Raw genomic sequence first — 24708 nt, 5'->3', positions numbered from 1 at the left:
TGTTCTATTTCTATAGGTCTGTTTTTTTATTATTTATTATAATTTAAAGATAATCTTTTTAAAAAATTTTATTTATTCATGACAGAGAGAGAGAGAGAGAGAGAGAGAGAGAGAGAGAGGCAGAGACACAGGCAGAGGGAGAGAGAGAGAAGCAGGCTCAATGCAGGGAGCCTGATGTGGGACTTTATCCCGGTCCTCCAGGATCACACCCCGAGCTGAAGGTGGCGCCAAACCGCTGGGCCACCAGGGCTGCCCTAAAGGTAATCTTTATATGTTCTCTTGTCTTTACCAACATTTCATGATAAAAATATTTAAAATGTAAAATAATAATAATAATAATAATAATAGTGAAAGATACAGTGATAAGTAAAAAGATTTTCTCAACAATATGTTCCTGAGCCCAGTGTTTATATATTTACTTCTCACAATACTTGGTTTCTTTTATACTCTTGACCTCTATGCAAAATATTATAGGATCTATTCGGTAGAATATTTAGATGGTTGAGTTGACAACCTGGCATTCCTCTTGACATGAGAATCAATTAATGAACTCAGATACTTCCACAGATGCGTTTATGAATTGATTTTAAAAATTAAGTGATAATTTCCTATTGTCTCAGAATTTTGGTTAAAGCTCAAAGCAGAGGATAATGTTCAATTAAATTCATGATAATTCTAATTCACAAAAATCATCTCCTGGAAATTCATGTAACTTGTTAAACCCAAGAATGAAAGAAAACAAACAAACAAATAAAAACAATGTCTTATAATCTTTTATGAGAGGCTCCATAGCATAATGGTTTTAAAAGTATGGACTCGGGATCCCTGGGTGGCGCAGCGGTTTGGCGCCTGCCTTTGGCCCAGGGCGTGATCCTGGAGACCCGGAATCGAATCCCACGTCGGGCTCCTGGTGCATGGAGCCTGCTTCTCCCTCTGCCTGTGTCTCTGCCTCTCTCTCTCTCTCTCTCTCTGTTACTATCATAAATAAATAAAAAAAATAAAAGTATGGACTCTGGTTAAACTCAAATCTTGTCTTTCCACTTATTTTGTGAACTTGACACAACTACGTAAATCCTGCATGTCTTATATTTCTCATTAGGAAGAAGAGAATAGCATACATACCTTTTAGGATGATTGCAAAGATGACGAGTTAGCATTTATAAAGTGTTTAGAAAAAAGTTACTTAAGCATTTCATAATTAAAATATTGATGACTTTTTGATTTACATGGCATTTTTTCAAAAAAAATTTAAGAAAACACATATTTACTCCATATAGTTTGCACTTCTTTTTAGTTAAAATTTGCAACAACAAAAAAGTGGTTCATACTCTCACTTGAATACTAATGCATTTGAATTAACTGTAGCATTGTAGTGATGTTCCCTTTTTTATTTGTGACATTAGATATCTGCATCTTAATTTTTTCTTTATTATTTTTATCAGGGGTCATATTTTTTCAAATATATGTAAATATTTTTCTATCTTATTAATGTCTTCACTTATTTCCTTTCAAATTATTTTTTCTTTTACACTTTTTTTGATATTAATGAATTATTTTTCCAAAATCATGCAATGGATGCATAGTCTTTTTAAAAATAATTTATGCATTGCAGATTATACATTTCCCTCTCAACATGCCTTTAGCTGCATCCTAGAAATTTTTTTTACCATTATTCAAGTCAAAATAGTTTCTATTTTCCATTTTCATGTTTTTTTTAATCTATGAATTGTATAAACATATGTCTTCATTTTCAAACATACAGGAATTTTCCAGTTAACTTTTTGTTATTTATTTTACCTTGGTTAAAAATATATTCTGTAGAATTTAATCTTATTACATTTTTGAGACTTGATTATGGACCTGCATATACATATATGGTCAATTTTTGTAAATATTCCAATGTATTTGAAAATAATATGTATTTTGAAATTGATAAGTTTGATATTTTATACATCTTAATTAGTTCAAGTTCATTAATCCTGATTTTAAAATTGATTATATGTTTAATGATTTGGGGTTAACTATTCTGTTAGTGAGCTTTTATCTATTTTTTTAAAGATTTTATTTATTTATTAATGTGAGACACAGACAGAGAGAGAGAGAGAGAGGGGCAGAGACACAGGCAGGGGGACTTGATCCTAGGACTCCAGGATCACACCCTGGACCCAAGGCAGGCGCCAAACCGCTGAGCCACCCAAGGATCCCCAGTGAGCTTTTAAATTTAAAAAATTTGCAAGGTAATTATGGGTTTATCTCTCTGTCTTTTGTATTCCATCTCCATCCGTTTTTGCTTTACATTGTTTGAGATCATATTATTTAATGTATAGAAAATTTAGTATTGTTGTATCTTCCTAGTAAATTAAACACTTTGTGTTATAAAGTATTTCCCTTTTATCTCTGTGATTGTTTTATGTCAACTTGGTCTAGCTATAGTACCCACTTATTCAATTGAACATTAATATAAGTTGTTGTAAAATATTTTGCAGATGTTAATACCTATAATTAGTTGGCTTTAAATAATAGAGATTAAGTGTGATAACTTTAGTTGGCCTCATCGAATCAGTTGTAAGGACATAGAAGCAAAAACCTAGGTTTCTCTTCAAAAGGAGAAATTCTGCCTATGAACTGCAATATTAGATCCTGTCAGAGTTTCCTGTTTGCTGGCTTGCCCTCCAGATTTCAGACTTCCTAGCCCCCGCAATATGTAAGCCCATTTCTTGAAATCTGTTTATGTATGTATGTATGTATGTATGTATGTATGTATGTATCATCTATCATCATCATCATCTATCATCCATCTCTATCTATTATCTATCTATCTATCTATCTATCTATCTATCTATCTATCATCTATCTATCTATCTTATCTAAAATATCTCCTTATGGGATGTTTCTCTGGAGAACTCTGATTAATACAATCTCTAATATTGTTGCCTCAATATACACTACCTAATATTTATATAGCTATGATAGATATTTTTATTAGTGTTTGTATAATATATATTTTTGTTATTTTATTTTTAGCCTTTAAGCATCCTTATATTTTTGATTTTTACATTTTAAACATCATATAAAATAATGTTTCAAAACTGCAGTCTAATAATCTTTGTAATTTTAAATTGGAAGGTTTCATTCATTTACATATAATGTAATTACTGATATATATGATTTTCAATCCACAATTAAACTTTTTTCTTCTTTCTTAATATTTATTTATTTATTTATTTATTTATTCATTCATTTATTTGTAGAGAAAGAGAGAGAGAGTGAGTGGGAGAGGCTCAAAGGGGTAGGGCGAGAAAAAAGGGAAAGAATCCAAAACAGACTTTGTACTAAGCATGGAGCCTAACATGGGGCTTGATCTCATGACCTGAGACAAAACCAAGAGTCAGATGCTTAACCAACTAAGTTACCCAGACACCCTTTGTAACTTTTTTAAAAATGTTGCCCGTTGTATTAAGATTTGTTAATCAGTTTTTCCCATCTATTGGCTTGTTGATTTTCACTGTTACATCATTTATCTGTTGGTAGCCTTAGCGATGAAAACATGCATGTAAATTTTCAAAACCCTTATAAATTAGTTCTTATTTTCTTTACAGAAAATGCAAGGAATTTAATGACATTTCTATCTCTCTTCATATTTATACTGTTGATATATATTTTTAATTCAATCAATCTATCCAGATAAAACTCCACAATGACTTATGGTTATTATTTTTCATTTGTTGTTATTTCTGAAATTAGTTTTCCTCTTCAAAAACAAACATGCAAAAAAAACCAAACAAACAAACAAAAACAAACATGCAAACAGAAAACCTTAATTTTTCCTTGACTGTGGGCTAGCTGGTAATAGATTCTAATCTTTTGTTTGGTTAACTGAAAATATTTTTATTTTATTTACATTCTTGAGTATTATTTTCTGTGAATATATAATTTATGACTTGAATTTTTTCTCAGCACTTTTAATATATTATTCCATTGTCTTCAGGTTTCATTAGTTTCTTAGAGAATTTAACTGCCAGTGTGTTTACCTCCTTTGAAAGTAACTTACCGTATTTTTTCTAATTTTAAAATTTAAAGATTTTGGGGATCCCTTGGGTGGCTCAGTTAGTGAAGTGTCTGTCTTCAGTTCTATCTCAGGGTTGTAAGTGAAAAAAAATTTTTTTTAATGTTTTTCTGACACCAGATCAAAAGAGATTTTCAATGAGATGTGCTTATTGCTGGAGAAAAATCAAGATAAATGAGGACTGGGAATCAATTGAGAATGTAGTTTCAAAGATATAAAAAGGGTGTAAGTGTGAAGGTAGAGATAAATAGGTAGAGAATAAAGTAGGATACTACAATATTATTGTTTCCACAGTCAAAGGTAGTGTGGATCTTTTTTTTTTCTTAAAGATTGATTGATTGATTGATTGATTGATTGATTGATTGATTTTACAGAAAGATGTGCAAGTGTGCACGAGAAAGGGTAGGGCAGAGGAAGAGGGCTGAGCACAGGGCCTGGAGTGGGACTCAATTTCATGACCATGAAATCATGACCCTGAGATCATGACCTGAGCCAGTCAAGAGTCAGATGCTGAACCAACTAAGCCACCCAGCCACCCCCAAAGTAGGACAGATTTAATGAAGTAGTTGGATAAGTAGAGTCAAGCAAATGTTTTATCAAGAATGCTTCTTACAAAAATAAATCTTCAGAAACTTTTCCAAGACAGGATTAGCTGAAACTTCATTACATGTATCTGTTTTGACTCACCCATGAAAAAAATTCAGTTATAAAGAGTGAAAAACTGTAGGAATAACCACGCATTCTCTAATTCTTAAAAGTTTTATGGAATTTTTGGCTTCAATATAGATATGATAACCTAACACGATATTTTTAAAATTTGTTTCTTTTGCCTTGGGCCTGATTTCAGAAATATCAGCCTTATGAATCATTCATTTTGAAGAAGCTTAAACAAGTGTTCTTTTTGCTGTGCAATTTTTGTTTCAATTTCCCTTATTTTTGTTATAAGGAGGCTGTATTCTTATAAAACTAATCATGTCAAAAAAAGAAAAACAGGGATCCCTGGGTGGCGCAGCGGTTTGGCGCCTGCCTTGGGCCCAGGGCGTGATCCTGGAGACCTGGGATCGAATCCCACGTCGGGCTCCCGGTGCATGGAGCCTGCTTCTCCCTCTGCCTATGTCTCTGCCTCTCTTTCTCTCTCTCTCTCTCTGTGACTATCATAAATAAATAAAAATTTTAAAAAAAATTTTAAAAAAATCATGATGTAATTAGGAAAGAATAGTGGGAGAACTAGAATGCAAAGTAATGCATCATTAAAAAGTTATTTCAAGTACTGATAAGCTGGATGACAAAGCTGCATTCTTATAATGTACTGAACACTAACTCCTGAACTCTTCTCCTTTTGATCATCAAAAAGAACGATATGGTTTCTGCTTTTGCTTCAGCTTTATTAGTAAGATAGAACAATACCTATAAGTGACCACCGAACTGCATGCACCTTCAAAAAAGTTTACCAAATGCAATTTTAATTTGCATTCTGAATGAAACTTTTCAAGTATTTTATCTCTTACTTAAACTTTTTTTTTAAATTTTTATTTATTTATGATAGTCACACAGAGAGAGAGAGAGAGGCAGAGACACAGGCAGAGGGAGAAGCAGGCTCCATGCACCGGGAGCCTGACGTGGGATTCGATCCCGGGTCTCCAGGATCGCGCCCTGGGCCAAAGGCAGGCACCAAACCACTGCGCCACCCAGGGATCCCTCTTACTTAAACTTTTAACACATTGCAAACTCTCCAAATGTGAAGGGCTGTTGCCTTATCATCCGTGCTTAGCAGTCAAATATAGTAGAGATACAGAAAAGTCTTCCTGAAAATGACATAAAGAATATGAAGAAGAACTGTATCATTGGTAATACAGATAAAAGACTGGGTAAGAAAATGGGGGCATAAAGGGGTACTATCTTAATCCTCATGTTTTTCCATTTTTTTCCTAGTTCAATGTATCACAGGTTGCATTTCATGGCTGCAAAAGCAAGACATTAGTATGTTCAAAGAACCCTGATAACTTAAAGGAAAGCCTATGGTAGTGCTGACTAAATGATAGTTTAGGACTTTAGCCTAGGTTAAATTCATTATTTAAATTCAAAGATTTAAAAGGTCCCATTAAAAATGTCTTTTTCTGGTTACCTATTTTCATGGTTTTTGTTATTTCAGTTTCTTTCCGACTTCCCCAATGGCAGTAAACAAATGATATTCCTGGTGATAAATACTTCATAAGAACGTAAGCTTTCAGTTTCTTCATATGATAAATAGTGATGCTTTTGTGGCTTTATTGTTTATCAAATTACAAAAAAAGAAAATGAAACTATTTCAAAAGTGGAAGTCATTGCTTACTGCCTACATGAGTAAGTTTGTGGTCATTGGCTGTGGCAACCTTTATAATAAGTAGAGGCTCTGAAACTCTATCAGAACTAAGGACCAAAAGAGGAGACTGCAAGCATGGAAGATGATGGAATACTTCTTATGGAAAGTCCTCAGAGAATTTTTGAAAAATACCATATAGATGAAGAGATGGGCTTCGCTTTGCCAAATCCACTGGTAAGACAGGGTACTGAGATATGGGCAAAAATGTTTTGTTATCATTACTCACCTGGACAAGTTGAGTATTGATGATATTGATGATATGTGGTTCTATTGATGATATGTGGTTCAGTAATTTTTACTAAACAATTGGATAAAGCAGTGCCAAAATTAGAGGCAGAGTTTTTTTTTTTTTTTTTAATTTTTTTTTATTTATTTATGATAGTCACAGAGAGAGAGAGAGAGAGAGGCAGAGACACAGGCAGAGGGAGAAGCAGGCTCCATGCACCGGGAGCCCGACGTGGGATTCGATCCGGGGTCTCCAGGATCGCGCCCTGGGCCAAAGGCAGGCGCCAAACCGCTGTGCCACCCAGGGATCCCTAGAGGCAGAGTTTTAATAAATGGTTCATACTTAACATTTTCTGCCTAGAGATTTAGTATTAAATGCACTTTTTACTTACCTTACACAGATAAAGAGAGTGATGAGATAAGGAAATTATACAAGCATTTTAGCTTAATATAATTGTAAATTTTCGGAGGACATTTTGAAAAAAACAAAGTAATAAATGATCCATGAGTCAAAGGAACTCTCTTGACTGATACACTTAAATTGTATGAAGTATACACTCCTACTTTATTTTTTTGAGATATTATATCAAGTAACTTTGTGTTATATTAATACTGCCTATTGTTATAAGTCTAAAACTACTTTTCTTTACAAGCTTTGCCTACAAACAGCAAGACATGTAAAGTAAATGTCTGCCTTTATTCTTTTTTAAAAACTCTTATTTATTTATTCATGAGAGACATAGAGAGAGAGAGGCAGGGGGGCGGGAAGTCAGAGACACAGACAGAGGGAGAAGCAGGCTCCATGCAGGGAGCCTGATGTAGGACTCGATCCCAGGACTCCAGAATCATGCCCTGGACCAAAGGCAGGCTGTTTGCCTTTGAAAATAAGTTTCTAAGTCGTGTACCAAAGAATGTTATGAAAACCATATTATTATCTATTTCAATTATCAAGTATTTATATAACATCTTTAAGCAATTTACAAATATTCTTACTACATCTTTACAACCATCTCTAATTTTCCTGATGAGAAACTTAAGCAATGGAGAATTTAGGTAATACCCAAATTCACACAGCTAGCAGAGATAGAATGTGAGCAAACCTGACTACTCTGGCTCCAGAGTCCATGATCTTAAAACCATTATAGGGGCAGCCCCGGTGGCGCAGTGGTTTAGCACCGCCTGCAGCCCAAGGTGTGATCTTGGAGACCCGGGATTGAGTCCCACGTCGGGCTCCCTGCATGGAGCCTGCTTCTCCCTCTGCCTGTGTCTCTGCCTCTCTCTCTCTAGCTGTGTCTCTATGAATAAATAAATAAAATCTTTAAAAAAAAACCATTATAATATGCTGCCTCTCTTAAAAGAAAAGAAGATATAAGGCATTGTTTTTCCTCTACCCGCCTCTTGGGCTTAATAAGATTCATGAGAGTCCTTATAATTTCTAGGAATCAGTTTTATGTTGTGATAATTCTGTATACCAGCATATATCTATTTATTGTAGCTCAAACAGAGTCTATATTCTAGAGGACATCTTTTATCTTAGAAAGAAAGAAAGAGGGAGAGAAAACAAGCAAGGAAGGGGCAGAAAGAGAGAATCTCAAGCAAACTCCCGCTGGGTCCAGAGCCCAATGCTAGATTCAATTTCAGGATCCTGAGATCAAGACCTGAGCCAGAACCAAGGGTCCCTCACTCAATCGACTGAACCACCCACACATTCCTAGATGGCATCTTTAAATGCACCAAATATATTTTTAGTAGAGATCCAATATAACTGTACTTAGAAATAACATCCTGTAAATACCTTGTGTAATACAGACAAATCTAAAGCAAATTCTTCTCCTGATTTAATTCTTCAAACTATTAAGTTAGTTTAATGTTATTGCTAATAGCAACTAGTTTACTTTATATTTGCAAATCAATAATACTCAGACTTGCTATACTTCCATCCAAGCACACCAAAATTCCAGAATAAGATGGTTTTGAAAATATACTTATCAGTGGTACAAGAACAAAAATCTTCAAAAACTGTGAAACCTCATATCATCTCTCCCCCCACAGTAAGTTCTCTTAAAAATTAAGACAATTATGGTAGTTTATGGGGACTGGGGTGATTATGGGGTAGTTTTTGGGAAAACAAAACCCCCAAACGAAAGCAAACCAAAACTCTTCCTGAACTACTTAAAAAATAATGTTGCTACCTAAGTTGTTTAGGAAATTAGATCATGTCCTGAAACAAGAGAGATAAATTAAAGGCTACTTTTATTTCTTCACTGAAGATCTTTCCTTGAGATTATAAACTCAAAAACGTCCATTTCACCTCTATAATCTATCAGCTTTCTATTCCAAAGGAAAATAATGTGTCTTCTAATTCCACATAGATACAAAATACATTCTCTAATCTAGCAGAAATTGAATGACTCTCTGTTTCACTCGTCATTGATTTATATTATACCATTCAAACATTCTATGACCAGAGCATATTATTGATTGAATTTTACATCTGTTGAAGGTCAAATAGGATAATCATGATATATAACAACAACAAAAAATTCCTTTATTTGGGGAAAATAGTAAGAACCAAAAATTCAGTTGTGCTACATAGTAAGACACACAACGAAAAGAGATATATGTATTACTAAAAACACTAGAGTACAACTTTTGTGTGGTTAGAGAGAAAAATTCCAAGAAACAAGTAAGGTGACTATCTAGTGAGTATATAGTCACTAATTATCTGCAGCCCCTGAAAATGTTTGAATTTGATGTTAGAGTTGCCCTTTTATCTTATAGTTTACTTATAATATTAACTTTGTTTTGTAGCTTGAAGCTTCTCCTGCGTTGGTTTGAGTTAATCTCTACTTTTGCTGTGTCCCCATAGTTCAGTATTGACCTTAAGGATATGTCAGGAAACAGCTTAATGAAGGAAGTATAGGGAAAAAGCATATGGGAAGTTGTTTAGGGATGTTAATCTCATTGAGAGCTGTTGTTTAGGTCTTTTGTTTGAATATTTTCCCTTGAAATGAAAGTACAAATATAATAAGATCTAAGGAAACACTTTCATTTGGCTTTTATTTGTACTTACTGGGTAAAATTTAAGCCTATTGTCCCAAAGCAGGAAATTGATATATGTATAGACAATATAGTTTAGTATTGTCTTGTTTAGTACTGTCCCAGGTTCTGCAAGAAATATAAAATTAAAAACACAATAAAGTCCTTGCCATCAGAGAGTGAGATGTTAAAAGGGCATTGATTTGTGAAAGCTGAAAACACTTAAAAGTTCAATCACAATAAACTATATCTACAAAACAATTTCATAAACTGAGCCTTGTTTTCCTTATTTATGAAATAGAGATAACAATCAACATTGTAGATCATTAATATTTAAATGAGAAATTATTGAGCAAAATGCCTAGTCTATTACTAACATCTAATAAATCTCATTTTTCTTCCATTCAAAGAAACTTAAATCTAGTCAGGAAGAAAAAATACATAGCAGATAACAATAAATTACTTAACAATCAAAAGGTATAATATATAGGATGCCTAATTGAGGCTATAAGTGTAGACTAGAATAATCAGGATAATTTTAGTGAAAAATTTTGAGATGACTTGTGAAAAAGAGACAGGTGAGAGTGTCTGAAGAGAGAAAGAGAGGATCTTGAGTTCTGAGTGTGTAGGTGGAAATGCAGGGACTGGAGTTGCTGGACAGGTATGTATGTGACAGGACAGCATGGTACAGAATTGATTTAGAAGCAAAGATAGATTATCAATCAGAGGCAAAGCTATTTTATAAAAACTTTAACTACTAAATAAAAATCTCATTTCTTTTTTTCAAGGAGAAGCTACCTCCGCCTTATGATGAATGGATTTCCATTGCTAAAAATCTGCCTGAACTGATTAAGAAAAATGAACTACGTAAAAAAGTTGATGAGGTTTGGAAGAGCATTACGTTTGTCTTCCTCTGTCATTGCTTCTTAAAATTTTTAACTTGGCTTTGAAGCTGTACTGTCACCTATATTGATTTGGGTCAACCTCTATTTTTATTCTCAGTTAAAAATTCTCAGTATTGATGGCCTTAGTGGACACAAGTTGCAGCGCCTTGCACGTCTGGCTCTGGGGTATATCACCATGGCATATGTGTGGAATCAAGGTGATGGAGATGTTCGAAAGGTTTGGAGATTTTATGATATTTCTTATGCTACATGACAATTTACATCCAATTTAATGTAAAAAAACATTCTAAAAGTATTACAACTACATTTTAACAGGTAACAGAAAAAAATAAAAAGGAAAACAATCATTTAATGCTTTAACATGCCAACTGCTAACATTATTGGATTTTTAATCTTTTACTTGTGTAACACAGTTCCTCCATCCTCTCGTCCTGATTTTTAACTGCCTTTAATAAATTGGGAATTACCTTAAAAAAAAGATGAATATTTAAGATGTATGTTCTGTGTCTTTTACTGAAATTACATTGTAAGCATTTCTTAGTTCCTATACTATCCTTCGTCATCATTTGAAATGACTATAGTTTTTCACTGAATTCCTCAACTTTATTTATTCAATCCTCTATTGATAAATATGTACTTGTTTTTAAAATTTTACCATTTTAAATGACACTATAATCAATATATTTGAATACGAAACATTTTCTCTATGAGTTTTGGGTGATATGAACATTTTATGCCTCTTTTTACTTAATATTAAAGTGTTATCTTACTTCTGTCAGCATGTAAGAATATATGGGTATACCCTACTCTCATCAACAGTAGATAACTTTAGATTTAAAATAATAACATCTTGTTTTTTATCTGGCAATCCTAATTACATGAAACCAATACAGATTGTAATACCCAATCTTTAAACTGCAAAGAGATAAAATAGACTCCAGAAGGACCTTCTGCCATTTAAGGATTTTTTTTTCCTTTTTGACAAAGGTAATCATAATTTTATCTTGTTTGTATTTTCACATACTGTGTAAATATAGAAAAAGACATATTGTTCATCTATGATATGTCATCCTCTGATATGTAAACAAAAAGAAAATGTCATTCTACATAATCATGGGGACATCTTTTATTTCTTTATAATCATCTTCCATTCAAACTATCATGTCTAGATTTTTAATGATGCAAAAAGGTTTAAGATAAGCCTTACAACCTAAGCACACAGCCTCACTAGATTTGCTAGAATCTGGGTCTAGCTAAATATGTAAGAATTGTATAGAAAGATCATCAATAAAAAAGGGCAGCATATGCTAGGTGTAGAAGTATTAGAGCCCAGAATAGCTAAAGAGTAGTTGGTATAATAATGAAATGCTTCAAGGAAGAAGTGGGACTTGAACTACTTCTTGAAAGATTGGTAGAGCTTATCCAAAAAGGAGAGGAGCAGAAAAGAGAGAGAAGACTAGCAAAAAATATGGAGACCAGAATGTACATGGGATAATCAAAGATAATATATTTATTATTGGAGATCAGAATTACAAAGAATACATGAAAATATATTTTTAATTTATCTAGTTTTTGTAAACCACATTATTCTAAAAAGGATTTTAGAAGCAACCAACAAATATAGTTTGATGAGGAAATTATAATATATATATGTACATATATATATATAACTATTTAAATGAGGATATTGTGGGAAAGAAAAAAATTGATAAAAAATAAGATATATCAGTATAAGGCACATTTTGCTTGAGAATGAGGTAGGAACTAGCATCTGAGTTTCCTAGTAACTGCATAAATGTCTTTAATAGATTAAGATGTGTTTCAACATTTCCTTTCTTTTTCCCAAGTCATTTCATATTAACTTGTTCATTAAGCATCTTCCCTTTTGATTCCCTTAGATCTTTTCTTTAAATCAGAAAGAGACAAAAATTTCCATTTGAAACATGTAAAATCACTTGCAAACGAAAATATTCAATTCCCAGAGACAAAAGTTCTACAAGGGAAGCGCACATCCAGGTGTTACTTTGATAGCCAATGTTTCTCTTTCTTTCTTTCTTTCTTTTTTTTAAAGATTTATTTATTTATTTATTTATTTATTTATTTATTTATTTATTTATTTATTTATGATAGACACAGAGAGAGAGAGAGAGAGAGAGAGAGAGAGAGGCAGAGACACAGGCAGAGGGAGAATCAGGCTCCATGCCAGGAGCCCGACGCGGGGGACTCGACCCCGGGACTCCAGGATCACGCCCTGGGCCAAAGGCAGGCGCTAAACCGCTGAGCCACCCAGGGATCCCAATGTTTCTCTTTCTAACATTTTGTTCTCTGTTAAACCATCATCTTCAGGTGTATTAAGTTAATACAGAGCCATTTAGGTTATAGCTTTCATGATTTTTGCAGAACTGTGGAGTGTGCCACATTGTCATATCACCTCTACCACCGCAGTCCCACTTCCCACTACCCCAGATAAGTCACACATCCCTGTCCTTTGCCTGGTTAGATACACATATTCCAACAACTGGCTGCTGATGACAAGAGTGACCTTAATTATTACATGGAACCCTCTAGTTATAAACCAAATGATACTTAGATGAGGAAGTCAGGCAGGTAAAGAATAAAACATCAGCATTATAACTAATAGCACAGTTGGAAAACATGGCTTACATGTGTGGCAACAATGGGCCTGCTAGGAAAGCACTTATCCACCAGGACTGTCCATGGGGGTAGGAGCCTTTTAGAGTGTGGCCAGACACAAATAGAATCCTGAGTAATAGGCTCAGGGAAAGACAAAGTTTGCTGAGCTAAGGTCCCCCTCCACACACAACAATTGAATTAGCTTCTATACCTCTATACCTCCTCTGAGGAAAGGTGAGTGAAAGAGCCAAGAGTGTCACTCCAATTGACCTACTCTGCATGGAAATGGAAAGGAAGGCTAAAGGAGATTCTTCCTGCTGATATAAGTAAGTCTTCAAGGATGAGCTCCAACATCTTCTATGGTGAGACTTTCTAAAAAACCATCCAGGGGAGAGTTTCTGTCAGCACTATGCTCCAAGGGCAGCAAAGCACTTATGGTTCTAGTATGTACCATATCCCAAAGTTATGACTACAAATGACTGCACTTCTTGGAGACAATTGATTTTAAACTTGTATTGCCTACAGAAAAAAAGCTCTTCATAGAGGAGTTGCCTAAAAATATTCATGGGATGGACGCACAAATAAATGACTGCAAGTGATCTCAGGTCATTAGAAAGTCAAGGATACATCCTTTGTTTCTTGTACCTTCTACCTCTTTTTCCTCTCTCTGATTAGATTATATCCACATCAACCTACATCTAAAACATAAACATTTAATAATTACCAGGACAAAGTTATGAAATGAGGAAGAGAAAATTATGATTGTTTGGTTTCAGAGTGCCATTATGTAGAATAGTTAATGTTTTGGCACTAATCGGGAAGTTGGAAAGGTAGCAGAAGAGGTAGCTGGGAGGTAGCAGGAGACAGAAGAAAAGGTAAGGCACTTCAAAGGTTAATACCAAATTTTGTGTTTTCATTAGGTCTTGCCACAGAATATTGCTATTCCTTACTGTGAACTCTCTGAGAAGCTGGGTCTGCCTCCTATTCTGGTTTATGCAGACTGTGTCTTAGCAAACTGGAAGAAAAAGGATCCCAATGGGTATGTGAACTCTAATTATAACAGGAACAATAGAAATGCATGCTATTTACATCAATAGGGCATTAGTCATTGGTTGAATTTTCAGCAGCACAGCTTTCTTCTCTGCTTTAGGGGTATGATTTCTTTTGCTGGCATCTCTATAACTACAAATATATGAGAGAAAGGTATATAATTAACATACAATAAAATGCACCATCTTAACTGTTCAGTCTGGTGATTTTGACTGTTCTGTATACATGAATAGCCCTAAGCAAGATACAGAATATCACCTCTGTGGCTCTTTCCATTCAATTTTCTTCTCTACCTCTAGGTACACATATTCTGATTTGTCATATTAAAAATTAAATTTTTCTGCTATTAGATTTCATATTAATTAGATTATAGAATATGTACTCTGACTTTTATTAATTAACATGTTTTGGAGATTATACAAATTTGACTTTTAACTATGTGGTTAAGTTTAAGAGTCAATACATTTTCAGCAGTAGAGATGGCAATGCCTGGGCCTTCTGTGCTGCCTGCTGAGGAGCTAGGCCTCTCCTCTCCTTTTAGCAATATGTTCTGTTACAACAAAGGGACCAGAGACTTATGGTGCCCCAGGGGTCTGGGTGTGATTTGCCGAGTACTATAGACACAGAACCATAAAATGAAAGGATTTGATTTAGAAAAGAATGACATTTCTGAGAATGTCTCCTCAGAAAAGGAGACAAACGCTGAAAGACTTTTAACTATAGGAAACAGACTGAGGTTCGCTGGAGGAGAGGTAGATGGGGAATGGGGCAACTGGGTGATGGGCATTAAGGAGGTTGCATGATGTGAGGAGCACTAGATGTTATATGCAACTGATGAATTATTGAAATCTACATCTAATTGTAGATGTAAACTAATGATGTATATTATTTTGGCTAATTGAATTTAAATAAAAAAAAAAGTTTATTAGTAAAAACTAATTTTGACTAACATGGTGTTCCTTGAATATTTAATTTTTTTACTTACAAAGTCCTAAGTGTTTGCAATGCCTGGCTGACAAATACTTTTTAAAAACACACATATATTTTCTTTTTTATCTATATCTTACCTTTAATAGAGCAGTAGTATTAAATGGGATATGAATAACTCAAAACCATTTGATTTTTAAATTGATTTTCTTTTTCTCTTCCAACTGATCCATTGCTTCATGGCTGCTTTCACAAGGCCTATGACTTATGAGTAAGTATTTGATTCTTATTTTATTATAAGAATTGGTATTCAAACTGAGTATAGGTTTATCAATATCCTCTAAATGTACTTTTTAAAAGACCAATTGAATTCAAGGAAAAATAACTCAAGTAATTGTTTAAAGAGCAAATAATCCCAATCCTTATTTAGATTTATAACTGACAGGACTGTTTCAGTTTGATATTATAGCTATAGATATATACAAAACTAGCACTTGCATATATAAAAATGTAATTAATATTCATAAATACAAACACACATACATCTGTATGTCTTTGACTTGATGACTTCAGTGGCCAGATATCTATATATACCTGTTCTTTATTACCCAATCCTTACTATTTTTAAGTCATGACCTGAGCAGAGGCTAAGAGCTAGGGAAACCATGGTAAATATAGGAATAAGCCTGTCCTAGTGGAAAGCAGATACAGGAAAATTATGTAATTATATTGCTTTATGATTAAGAGAAAGGTGAGAGGATAAAGTGCTGGGAACTCTAACTGAATAAAAGTGATGAAGAAGGAATCCCTGCAGCAAGTTATTTAAGCTGAGTTCCAAAGAGTCAGTCAAAAGGAATTAGCTAGAAGGAAAAGATTACTGTTCATAGTGGAGGAAACAGTAAGAGTGAAGGCCTTGAAGTGATGAATATCTTCATGCATTATCAGAACTGAAGGAAGACTAAGGCCACTGATAAGTAGTAACTGCTAGGAGTAGTGGTATGGAAAAGGGATGAAGAAATAAACTTAGCAAAAAGATTATGATGAGGGGTTTAAATAGTATCTTAAAATCAATGGGAAGCTATGGGAGGTTTTTAAATGGGAGGATAATATCATCAGTCCTGTTTTACAGATGAGAACAGTGAGTCAGAAACATGAAATATCTTGGTCAGTGTCACACAGCAAGTAAATTGCAGAAATGATCTGGCTTTTTCAGAGACCATGAATTTAACCACCATGAACTTCATAGATTTATAGATAGTGAGCCTTTGTTGGCACTAGTGCAAAACTTCAATTAAAAAGAAAATGGAGGGCACCTGGGTGGCTCAGATGCTTATGTGTCTCACTCAGTTTCAGTTCAGGTCATTATCTCATGGGTTGTGAGATAAAGCCCTGCATAGGATTCCATGCTCCACACAGAGTCTAAGATTCTCTCTCCCCCTCTGCCCTTACCCCCGCTCGTGCTCTCTCATTCTCTCTTTCTCTCAAATAAAGAAATAAATCGAAAGAAAGAAGAAAGAAAGAAAGAAAGAAAGAAAGAAAGAAAGAAAGAAAGAAAGAAAGAAAGAAAGAAAGGAAAGAAAGAAAGAAAGAAAGAAGAAAGAAAGAAAACGAGGTCTAATCAGCTATTTGCATTTCTCCATTCCTTTGTAAAGCAGATAAACCACTGAAAAACTGAATTAGGTTCATAAATAAAAGTACGGATATGAATATATTTAAAGCAAAAAGACTACTTAAAATTATACCTCACAAATGTCTTTATAAGTATTATATATATAAATATATAAATATGGTAATATATATGCATGTGAAAAATTAATGAGAAAATAGAAACAGAAATGGTCTTGGAATTTCTAGTTCCAAACTCTAAAATGGGATTTCAAGTCAAACTTAATCTGCTATCAGATCTTAGGCAACAGACCTAACACTGATATTCCCGATAATGTAAAGGAGATAGTAAAACCTAAAATACTTATCCCACAAGATTATTTTGAAGCTAAAATGGAATAAAAATATGTAAAACTACAACACTTAAATATGCCAGAATTTTTGCTAAATTCTTGACTCCCTTGACTTATTTTCTTAGGAACATGGACATTCTCTTCTGGTTTCCTGGTGGAGACTGCAGTAAAGGATTTTTCCTGGTTTCACTATTGGTGGAATTAGCAGCTGCTTCTGCAATCAAAGTACGTCCATATCTACAAGCAAATTTTTATCTCCATTTGCATAAGTAGAGCAATCATTTAATAACTGAACTATATTATGCATGAAATAATTTTATCTTGACTAAATACAGCATTCAATTACTTAATTGGATGTAAGGGATCATCTGGTAGAAATATTTAATTTATTTTATGTATTACTTAAAATATAAAACATAAGACACATTAATTAATTTTTTTTTAAGAGATAGAATACAAGTGGGAGGGGGAAGAGGGAAAGAAAGAATCTTAAGCAGGCTCCATGCCCAGCACTCTCAGGACCCTGAGATCATGACCTGAGCCAAAATCCATATTTGGATGCTTAACCAACTAAGCTCCCCAAGTGTCCCAAGACCCATATATTTAGAATTAAGTTTGAAACCTCAATAGGAGAGATGCATTTTTAATACAATTTGGCATTGGAACTAGATAACAGAGTGACATAAATCTAATGGTTTTGAGTATTAGAAAAGAGATAAAACTATATAAAACTTTATAGACTTTAAATGGTAAATAAATAAACATAAATCCAAGTTTATAAGGACATTAGTCAAACAATAAAAGGATAATCAGCCTAAAAATGAAGTGGAAATCCTACATTTAACTTAGAGATTAAGAATTAGGAGAATTTTATTCTATACCAATATTTAGTGCTAAGAAACCTTAAATATTCATCTTTTTTTTTAAGGTAATTCCCAATTTATTAAAGGCAGTTAAAAATCAGGACGAGGTCACTTTGAAGAAGGCACTGCATTATATAGCTTCTTGTCTGCACCGAGCCCATAAAGAGTTTGAAGAAGTTCATAGTAAGTATTATATGCCCATAAGCATTCAAGGCTGGCAATCACATGCTTCTGATTTTCTGAGATTAGAATTGTTGAGAAAACGGAAGGAAAAACTTTTACTTAGGTAGTGTGTTTTCACTTTAACTCACTAAATAATTATACTTTCTTGTAGGTTTTATTGTGTGTATTTTATGGATAAGGTAATCTAATGGAGAGATAAGATAAGTGACCCGAGGTTACTTAAATTAGTAAATTTTCAAGCTGGGTCTATATAACTCAAAATAATGTCATTGCCTCCCACTGAAACCATGGAGAAACTTGCAGAACGTTCAGGCTGTTTTAAATACCGAAATATTTAGCTTCTGCTTTATAGGACCTTCCTACAAATTCTGTTTTTTCATAAGTTAAGTAAGGAACTGCACAGAAAAGCCACTGAGCTCAAAAGTTATTATGAAGTTAATAGTTAAAATATGGCAATAACTAAATATATAAACAAAGACTTACAAAAAAAAAAAAAAATGTGCCCTGCTTAACAGCCTTAACAAGTACATGACTATGTATCACTGAGCTTTGAGTTACTGCTGATGGGTCCTTGGCAAAAAGATCAACCTTTAAATCAGAAAAGTTAGTAACCTTTGGGGAGGGAGACCCAGGGATGATGTCCACAGGGCTCCTGGGGCTCTTGTTTCATTTTGTTTAGGTTTGTTTCTTTCTTTATGTAAGTAGTATCTGTTTTTATCAGTAAGCAAATGAATAGCTTTAAGAAAATGTTGACAGTTTAATTGGTCTCCTGATTCCTTGACACAAGCTGTGTGTCAGCCCTACGGGTCAGTAGGCCCTGTTCAGTGGACACGGAAGTAGGCCCCGTTCAGTTCCCCATGGAAGAGCAGGTGAGTGAGAGCTTGTCCTCAGGGAAATTTTCCTTCATGGACTGACCTGATGCCCTTCCTGCAGCCTAAGCTGAAACCCACTATCAGTTGTCTACAATATCTTGATCTTCTCTGAAAGTTCTGGTAACTGCTTAATTAAACACACTTCATCTTTTTACAGAACATGTGGACCCAAGCACGTTTTTCAAAGTTCTTCGCATATACTTGTCTGGGTATGTAATCTCATGCTTAAATTTGTTTTCTTTTAAACAATTAATATAAAGAAAACATCAAATTCTCACTGATGGTCCCCACTATCCATTGAATTTAGGAAATAATTTCATATGATAAAATACATGTTGTATAGAAAGATTAGACTGTTCCTTGCTATTATTCGGCCAGGCATGCACTGGAGTATGGACAGGAAGGGTAGTCATTTAGGTAAAAAAAAAAAAAAAAAGCAGGGATGTCAGGGGAATAATCATTGCTAGTGCAAAGGTAAAGTTCCAATTCTAGAATATTTATTCCAAATTTGCTCAGAACCATGTTATTTGTCATTCTCAAACATGAACATGAATGGAAAGGGAGTGTGGAAGAAGAATAACGAAGCCGATTTCATGTCACTTTCCATTCATCCTCTATTATAAGAGTCTATAACTGAAAATTTGGCAATTCTCCAAATAATGATGTTTTGTTTGGTTTGGTTTTGTTTTTTTCCCTTCCTGGCCTAGTTGGAAAGGCAACTCCAAACTGCCAGAGGGTTTGAAGTATGAAGGTTTCTGGGAAAACCCAAAAGAGTTTGCAGGAGGCAGTGCAGCCCAAAGCAGCATCTTTCAATGCTTTGACATTCTGCTGGGCATCCAGCAGTGTTCTGGTGAAGGTGAGTGGATAATGACAAATGTCAATCACCTCATATGTTAATACAAAAGTGTTTTAATATCTGAAAAGTAACTTCCCATCAGCATTTCATCTGAACTTATCTGATACTTTTAGAAGGATCAGGAAGCAAAACTTTATTGTTATTATCCCATTTCACAGACAATCAAGCAGAAATTTCCAAGTATCTTTAGAGGATAAGTGATGGGCTCCTTATTAACCAGCTTGAAAGCAATGGAGCCAGAACCAAAACTCAAGTTCATCACTATCTCAGTCTTGACATTTGGGCATGATATAAGGCCTGATGGACTGTGGTGAAGCCCATAGCACATGTTCTAAAGATGTATAATCAGATTCAGAAAAAGAAAGCCACCTGCAAATGGGATGGGACTCTGAGCTAAAGTTGGGGAGGTGGAAACCTCAGTGACAAGGTGAGGCTTGGCACTGCTCTTGCTCAGCTGTCTTACTCCAATAGCAGTTCAAATTTTTTAATTTAATTTAATTATTTAATTTAATTTTATTTTATTAAGGTTTTTTATTTATTTATTCATGAGAGAGGCAGAGACACAGACAGAGGGAAAAGCAGGCTCCTTGCAGGAAGTGTGATACGGGACTCGATCCCAGAACCTGGGATCACCACCTGATCCAAAAGGCAGACACTCAACCACTGAGCCACCCAGGAACCCCAGCAGTTCAAATTTTAAAGATATACCAAAGTTGAAAGATGAACCACACTGATTATATTTCTTCTAGGGGTTTAGAATGGGCAGAAGAAGCTCCAGTAAGAACTTTGTACTTTTCTCTGTTCTCCTAAACTTCTACTTAATAGTCAAAGGGAAAAGCATTGGCATGGGTGTAAATATGCTTTTTTTTTCTTAGTTAATTCATTTATTTAAAAGTTATCCTTTAAACTCTCTTGGACTCAGTGTCATGATCTTTCAAGTATAGATTACATGCACCCTGTCTATATCATCTGCTTTTTAGAAGGATCAAATACAGTAGGGAAATGAGAAAGGACACAAAAAAGAATCAGTTCAGTTCAGGTGGTTTTCAGAATTAAGTAAATATTACAGTAATCGCCATTACTAGTAGCAAGACTAATAGCCTAACAATCCTAACAGGATGGTGGTAAACTCATTTCCTCATGCTTCCATGGTGATGTGTGATCTCACTGTCCTCACTCTGCCTTTCTCACCTAGATTGGGGAATGCTTAGGCTTCTCTACTAACTAATCTCTCTCTTGTTCCTATAGAATTCGCTGCTGAATTCCTCCAGGAAATGAGAAACTATATGCCCCCAGCTCACCGGGACTTTCTTCTCTTGTTAAAGTCAGGCCCCTCAGTCCGGGAGTTTGTTCGTTCAAGAGATGATGTTGAACTGAAGGCAGATTATAATGAGTGTGTGAAAGCTATGGTCTCCCTGAGAAAATATCACTTGAAGATAGTAGCTAAGTACATTGTGATTCCTGCAAGCCAGCAGCCCAAGAATAATCAAGCATCTGAAGAATCATCGGAACAAAAAAATAAAGGAACTGGAGGCACTAATGCCATGGATTTCCTGAAGAGTGTAAGAACTACAACTGAGAAATTCCTGCTGATAGATCATTAATGTAACTCAAACAAGGGCACATTTTGTCAAGATGAAGATGTCTGTATATATTAGTGTCACTGCTCATGATATCAGACCCATGAATTAATAGTACACAACAATGTTTTTTTTTACAACAATGTTTTAATAGTACTTATAAAAGATTTCAAAATATTTTTCCAATATCTGTGCCTTCCTTGTATAAGTATAATAAGAAAAATTATATTAGAAGTATTATAATCTATATTCTGTAATTAGAATGATGAAATTTAATAAAATTTTATGATATAATTAAATGTCTAAGATTTGCTTTATTCACAACTAAAATTACTCTTCCAGATGAGACTCAGTCTACACTTCAACCCTTTAAGCATGGCTAATAGGCTCCTGTACTCACCCTATAGTAATAGCATGCTTGTTTATAATTACCTGTGTACTTGTCTCTATTCTTATTACATTATAAGCTTCATGAACAGTATAGTCTACTGTTTACTGGCCCATCCATTCTCTGACCTTAGAAGATAATTTGCAAATATTGGTTGAATGAATATTTAAAAGATTGAGTGACCTCATGATTACATTAATCTGGACTAACAAGAAGAGGTCACTTTTGAAACATAATTTCTCCTGGGAGGTCAGGGTTATCATACAGTCTGGCATGAATTTACTTAATAATGGAATCTAAGAATGGCAGAGAGGAGCTTAAGAATTATATGGGCCAGATTGTTTTAAAGATAACAAAATTGAGGTTCAGAAGAATGAAGTTGATTGCTTAGGATCACACAATTATTTATAAATGGGAGGAGAACTTAAGTTTGTTGACAACTCTCATCTTTGTCACAGGACTTGATGTAGACCAGTTTCGAGAGGAAGGGAATTTGGGAAGGAGAGGGAGGGAAAATGAGATGATGTGTTGGAATCTCAAGAGGTAGTAGTAGATGATTAGCTAGAGATTTGATATGCTATTAAAGATGAGAAGAGAAAAAAGGCACAACACTTGCCTGGGTGCAGAATTAGCAAGCACTTTCAATTTATCAAAACGCCAGCTCTGGGCAGCCTGGGTGGCTCAGCGGTTTAGTGCAGCCTTCAGCCCAGGGTGTGATCCTGGAGACCCAGGATCAAGTTCCACATCGGGCTCCCTGTAGCAGCCTGCTTCTCCCTCTGCCTGTGTCTCTGCCTCTCTCTCTCTCTGTGTCTCTATGAATAAATAAATAAAATCTTAAAAAAAAAAAACAAAAAAACCCAGCTCTGAGGAGATGGGTTGAATGCACACAAGCAGATTCAAGGAAGGAAATGTAATAACATATTTCTAAGGTCAAACATCTAAAAACTACTTTAACATTATTTTTCAAATTCACTCTAACCCAATGAAATCGATGAAATCTCCCCACTCATAGCAAAATTTCACTTGATTCTGAAGAAAATATAGTAATCGTTTTTAAGTGCATAGGACACATTTTCTTCTTTATTCTCCTGTCAGTGTTTTTGCAATGAGCATATATAAGTTTATAACGAAAAAAGTATGAGGCTGCCTGTGTAGCTGAGTCAGTTAAACATCGGACTCATGACTTGGGTTCAGGTCATGATCTCCCAGTCATGAGATCCAGGCCCACATTGGGCTCCATGCTGGGTGTGGTTCCTGCTTAAGATTCTCTCTCCCTCTCCTCTGCCCCTCCCCACTTCCCACTAGTGTGTGCATGCAGTGCACATTGCGTTCTCTCTCTCAAAAAAGAAAAAAAGTATGCATGCATGAATGTATGCCTGCAGACCAAATACATATATGTACATAATTTTTAGGGTTGGCCAGAAAGATCATCGCGTCTTAGGAATTGATGCAGTTCAGAAAGCACTAAACTGGGAGTCAGGAGACCAAGAGGTGGGTTCCATTTTTTGCATCTATCACCTTTGTGACCTCAGGCAAGTCACTTTGTATTTCTGTACAATAAGCATAGTGATTCTTGACCTTCCTCATTCACAAGATTACTACTGAACAAAATATAGTGCTAAAGTCTTAGGAAACTATAAAGTACTACTAGAATATCAGTAAGTAAATTACTAAGGATCATTTACTGGCTCTGAGTTAAGATTTTTTCTGTCCTGTCTTCTGTTCTGATCACTCTGGCTCCACAGCTACATACCACATCAAGAGTTTCTCCTCCAGAGTTGGTTTCACCTAATTAGCAATGAATCAGCTTGACATGCAAATCATCTTTGATCCCCTCAGCCAGACTCTGCACTCACATCTTCTCTTTAAGAACATCACATATATCTGACCCGGGGGATGAAAAGTAGATAGGGGGAAGGAGAAGCAAGGGGCATTGTCTCTAACATAGCACTGTTGTCCGATAGCTGGTAGACTGACTGAAACTGGGCTTCAAATTCTCCACAAAGAGTGTAGATGCTCATTTCTCAGAAGCTATTCTTTTCTATCTGTCCGAATAATAGAAATCATAATTCCTGCTTTTCTTCTAAGTCACTCATATCTGGACTGGAAGATGTACAACAAAATACAGGATATGTTAAGAAGTCCTGCTATTCTTGCATCCATGTCGTGTGGACTCTGCTCATCACAGTGAGAGCTCCTGGGACAAGGGTCATGGAGTTACTGGAAGATAAAGGTAGTCTACTACCATAAAAGAAGCCTTTAGCTAGATTAAATGAATTGTTAGTAACATGGGATCTATTTGAATAGAACTAATGATATTTCCATCCCATCCCAATCTGTCTTCATAAAATCAGAAGTGTACAGTGGTATATTCCCTACATGTTGTTTTCCCTAAGTGAGGAAAAATTACCTGAAAATATGTATATTTTTCATATTAAGGATTCAGAAAAATAATTATTCCTTTCACCCTTCCTTCTATAATTAACTTTTGCACAATAAATGATTGAATTTCCTTACATATAATTCATATCGTATTTTTCTCACTCTAATATATCAAATATAATATTACATGATACAGAGGGAATATTATCAATTCATAGCATTCTGAACTCCTCATACCATTCTATAAGAGTTAATGCACAGAGAGACAGTTCTTAGGATGACCCATGAGCTAAAGATAGGAATTTATTTATTTCCACATAATTGTTTCATGTAACAATAAACAATTGAAAAATTCGAAGTTCAGATAGGCTAAAAATTTGGCATATAAACAGACACTTGGTGGTCTCTAAGGTTCTTG

At 34.7% G+C, this 24708-nt stretch overlaps 2 protein-coding genes across 2 annotated transcripts in view; one reads left to right on the top strand and one right to left on the bottom strand.

Moving 5' to 3' along the window:
* LOC475575 (A disintegrin and metallopeptidase domain 3-like) overlaps window positions 1–24708 on the bottom strand; it is a 233712-nt gene that overhangs the window by 150867 nt on the left and 58137 nt on the right. The window lies entirely within an intron of this gene.
* IDO1 (indoleamine 2,3-dioxygenase 1) lies at window positions 6418–21706 on the top strand. Its single transcript, XM_038560004.1, has 10 exons — window positions 6418–6602; window positions 10481–10576; window positions 10695–10814; window positions 14152–14270; window positions 15465–15479; window positions 17292–17391; window positions 18095–18212; window positions 19242–19293; window positions 19792–19940; window positions 21189–21706. The coding sequence occupies exons 1-10, from the start codon at window positions 6504–6506 to the stop codon at window positions 21542–21544; spliced, it is 1224 nt and encodes a 407-aa protein (XP_038415932.1). The 5' UTR covers window positions 6418–6503; the 3' UTR covers window positions 21545–21706.

The sequence above is a fragment of the Canis lupus genome, chromosome 16, assembly GCF_011100685.1.
Source record: "Canis lupus familiaris isolate Mischka breed German Shepherd chromosome 16, alternate assembly UU_Cfam_GSD_1.0, whole genome shotgun sequence".
Classification (NCBI taxonomy): Eukaryota; Metazoa; Chordata; class Mammalia; order Carnivora; family Canidae; genus Canis; species Canis lupus.
This window is presented reverse-complemented; position numbering and strand designations above follow the sequence as displayed.

Bases quoted from the DNA above. Each gene is read 5' to 3' on its own strand.
- IDO1 (XM_038560004.1), top strand. From the start codon at position 6,504: ATGGAAGATGATGGAATACTTCTTATGGAAAGTCCTCAGAGAATTTTT. The intron at 10,577-10,694 runs GTTTGGAAGAGC...TTTTATTCTCAG, and splicing joins TACGTAAAAAAGTTGATGAG to TTAAAAATTCTCAGTATTGA. The intron at 18,213-19,241 runs GTAAGTATTATA...ATCTTTTTACAG, and splicing joins AGAGTTTGAAGAAGTTCATA to AACATGTGGACCCAAGCACG.